Consider the following 3,720-nt stretch of genomic DNA (forward strand, 5'->3'; position numbering starts at 1 on the left):
CAGAGCTCATCCCTCTAGTCTTGGCTTCTCTTCGTTGGCGGCTCATGTATTTTAGAGTTAATTTTAAAATCCTTCTGTTTGTCTTCAAGGTTTTAAAGAAATGTGCCCCTCTTACCTAGGAGCTTATCCTGGTAGTCCCCACCTCTAAGTGGAATCTTAGAGGGGACGAGGTGTTCTCTATCGGGGCCTCTAATTTATGGAACGCTCTGTCAGACCGGCCCCTATGCTGTCCATCTTTAAAGCCCATCTAAAAATGTATCTTTACGAATTGGCTTTCAACCCGACTGAGACCTAATTTCAATTAATTTCCTTTATTTTCTCTTTCACCCTTTTATTAATTGAATCAGTTTTATTGTGCTGTCAAATTTTATTTGCATTCTACATATGTTGTTGTTATGTGTTTAGTTTTATTAACCAATTGTGAGGTTTTTCTGTTTTTTTTCCCCCTTGTTTTGTTACCATTGATGCACAGCACTTTGTTTCAGCTGTATCTGTTGTTAAAGCTCTTTATAAATAAAGTTGATGATGATAAAGAAATGTCTTTCACACCATTAACTTTACAAATACATACCCTTCAAACCTGCCTTGAGTGGACAACACCACACACTCTTCACTATAGCAGCAAAATATGAAAAGACACAGCAAAAAAAAGCCTCATTATATTTTATTTTCACGTTGACTGTGTCTGTGTCCAATGACATGAAAGAGAAACCCAAAATTCAGCCAGACACAACAGTGAACCATTCAAAGGTTTATTCAGGGAATTCCTCAGATGCTGCAGAAAACTGGTCAGTTGGGAGACAGAAACCTCTAAGGCAGAGAGATCCAGTTAGTAGCTGGATTGATTCTATATTTCAAACAGTTAAACCAAAAAAAAGATACTGAGGACTCAGAAAATATTTGAAGAGAGGAAAGAAGGTGGGTTAAGAGCAGCATTAGATTTGACGGTGCACTGGAAAAAAATCAAAATCTATATAAGTCATATTTTTCTTCAAATAAGTGTATTTGTTCTTGGATTTAGGGGTTAAAAGATATTTTGTCAATGTAGCAAGACAGTTTACACTTAAAATGAGAAAATACAATTGCATTGTCTTATTTAATGTGCATATTGTCGTATTAACCTAATTTTGAGAGCAAAAATACTCATTCCATTGGCAAACTATCTAATTTACCTATTCAAATTAAGGGTAAATACACTTAATTTACGAATGTTTACTTATTACTAGAACGTTTTTCCAGTGTGACGTCACTCCAGTCCTGGAGGACTCCGGGCTAGTTTAGTGATGGTCAAATGAGACAGGTGAAAGAAGAAAAACATTTACTTTCTAAAAAAAGGGTTATCCATTTAGTTTTTCCAAGGCAGAGGCAGCTCTTGTTGGTTTAAAGAGGCCATCCAAGCTCTCATTGATTAACATGACAGACAAGTACTCCACACAACAAACGTGATTGGGGTGAAGCGGAGCGCTGACGGAGTATGTGGAATCTTTGGGTTACAGATCATGGGACTTGGCGAGAGGTGATGGTCAAGAAGCAGAAATTCAGACGATGTCATTAAGTCAGACAACTCTGTGAGGTCCGGAGGCGGGAATCCAAGCCATTATCAGGCAAACAAGGAATGCTTGACATTTACTGACCGAGGGTTTTCTATAATCTGGCCCCATCGATGGGTTTGACGCTTGCTTAAAAAGGCTAGAACACAGGTGTGAAGAATCAAAATCTTTAGGCGTGAGTGTGTGTGTGTGTGTGTGTGTGTGTGTGTGTGCATGGTTGTGTGTCTTTGCTTGTCTTGCCCATAGGCTGCTGTAGATAGACACCGGCTGCACTGCGACCCTGACGAAATAAAGCAAAGGTTCTTTAGTTGGAGGCTTCATCAGAGACACTGTAATGCACTCCAATACAGGTGATCCTACTGCCATTAAGATCTGGAACAACAGATAAAAAAAAAAAAATTGTTGCAATATTTGATTTTTCCTTTCAGATTGCAGAGTCTAAAATCCGGGATAATTTATCCGACTCGTGGCCATCTGTAAACAACTATCTATATCAGGGAGACTCGCTGAACTTCCGGGAGACTTGGGATGTCTTAAAAAGGGACAAATAAAAACATGGAGAGGAAAACAACAAGAAAAGGGATAAAAACATTTCTGTATCTGTATAATGGGTATGTTTTATGTGGTGGCTTCTCAATTCAGAGGCCCCCCTGCCTATCTTTGCCTAGGGCCCCAAATTTCCTAAATCCGCCCCTGCACAGTTGTCAACTTCTTTAGATTTAATTTAATTAGATTTTTATTTCTCCTTGCTAATTGTCTTTGCCAAAAGGCGAAGAATACCGAATTATAAAGTCCACGTGCGCAGTAGCATGGTCCATAACGCATTTAGAGAGCCGTGGGTAAAATTAGGTCAATTTCGGACATAAAGTAGGACCACACGCGCATGAATACATGTGTTATGCGCCTCCTCTGACATCATTTCCGCCTCGCCGCTCTGGCTTTGTGAACCGGCCGGCATTTTCTTTTCACCTAGTTCCAGTACCAGCTCTCAGTGCTTACAGGAGCTGTTATCATTCTTACAACTTTTTCCACGACAATCTGCTAAACAATGCCTGGCTTTTCAGACAGAGACCGGGGCAGAGATAGAGGGTATGTATCGATACTTCGTTGGTCGTGTCTTTTTTTTTTTCTTGGTGTTTAACCACTGATGGCGTCTTTTTCGCCGCCGTTTTTTCTAAAATTAAACAAAATAAGAATCTGTTTCGCTGTTAATACTCGACGTTTTTGTGAGATTCCTGTGTTAAGTCGTCAGTATCAGTCAGCCGGTTGGTGCTGGGGGGCTCTGGAGGGTTTGTTTAACGCTCCCAGTTTTGCTCCCGGACGTCGGAGCTAAAATGGCAGCAATCGGCGGCCTTGTGTCTGCGGCTCAGCGGCAGCCTGCGCGCTTTTCACTCCCACCTTGTGACGCAGTCGGCTCTAAATTTTGAATTGCCCCAGATTTGTGTCAAATAGGCTTATTTGATAGGTAATGTTTTGCTACCGTTAAATGTTTAACTGGAGGCTAAACGGGGCCGTGTTGTTAAACAGTGTAAGTAGGTCACAGGGTTGTTTCCTGGTCAGTGTTCAACTAGCAGCTAAGCTAACAGGAACACAGACCCTGACCTGATTACACTTTCCTGACTGCTTTTATAACGATACTTTTATGAAATCGTATTTATGTTATATAAAGATTTTTTGGTAAAAATACTTGTAGGTCTAAAAAATATCTTTGCCATAGTAGGTTGTTTATCAGAGGAAAACATGCAACATCTTATTATATGGTTTGTTCAATCTATAAAACTTTTGTTCTGTGTCTGCATCTGGGAGCTTTATCTCTCCGATCGGTGGGGACAAACTCTTTAAATAAGTTTTTATAACTTATATGTATTAAATAACCTTTAGATATGACAGATTCTGATAGAAATTGTAATCTTACTCAGATCAGAGAAATTGCTTAGTTACAGAAGGCAGCTGCTCACCTCTCAGGAAGTGGTCCTGATTAACAGTTAAAAAGGCATTTTATACATCTCCAGTCTGCCACATCATCTTCTTTTAAATCATACATGTTAGCAGGTTATTAGACATCCATGGCTCCAGCCTTATCAAAATACTATAATTTGTTCTTAGATGAAGGACATCGCTCTCATTCTATTTCCCAATATTTGCTATGTACAGAATGATTATAACTGTA

The 3,720-nt window shown here is 39.6% G+C and overlaps 1 protein-coding gene across 1 annotated transcript in view; it reads left to right on the top strand.

The window, feature by feature from the left end:
* Positions 1–2,475: 2,475 nt before the first annotated feature.
* Positions 2,476–3,720, top strand: part of LOC107100576 (probable ATP-dependent RNA helicase DDX5) — an 11,070-nt gene continuing 9,825 nt past the window's right edge. Inside the window, exon 1 of the mRNA XM_015399116.1 lies at positions 2,476–2,639. Within this exon, the coding sequence (XP_015254602.1) occupies positions 2,599–2,639 (41 nt within the window). The 5' untranslated portion in view covers positions 2,476–2,598. The remainder of the gene's footprint in view (positions 2,640–3,720) is intronic.

Source organism: Cyprinodon variegatus, unplaced genomic scaffold (genome assembly GCF_000732505.1).
Source record: "Cyprinodon variegatus isolate N-32 unplaced genomic scaffold, C_variegatus-1.0 Scaffold989, whole genome shotgun sequence".
Taxonomy (NCBI): domain Eukaryota; kingdom Metazoa; phylum Chordata; class Actinopteri; order Cyprinodontiformes; family Cyprinodontidae; genus Cyprinodon; species Cyprinodon variegatus.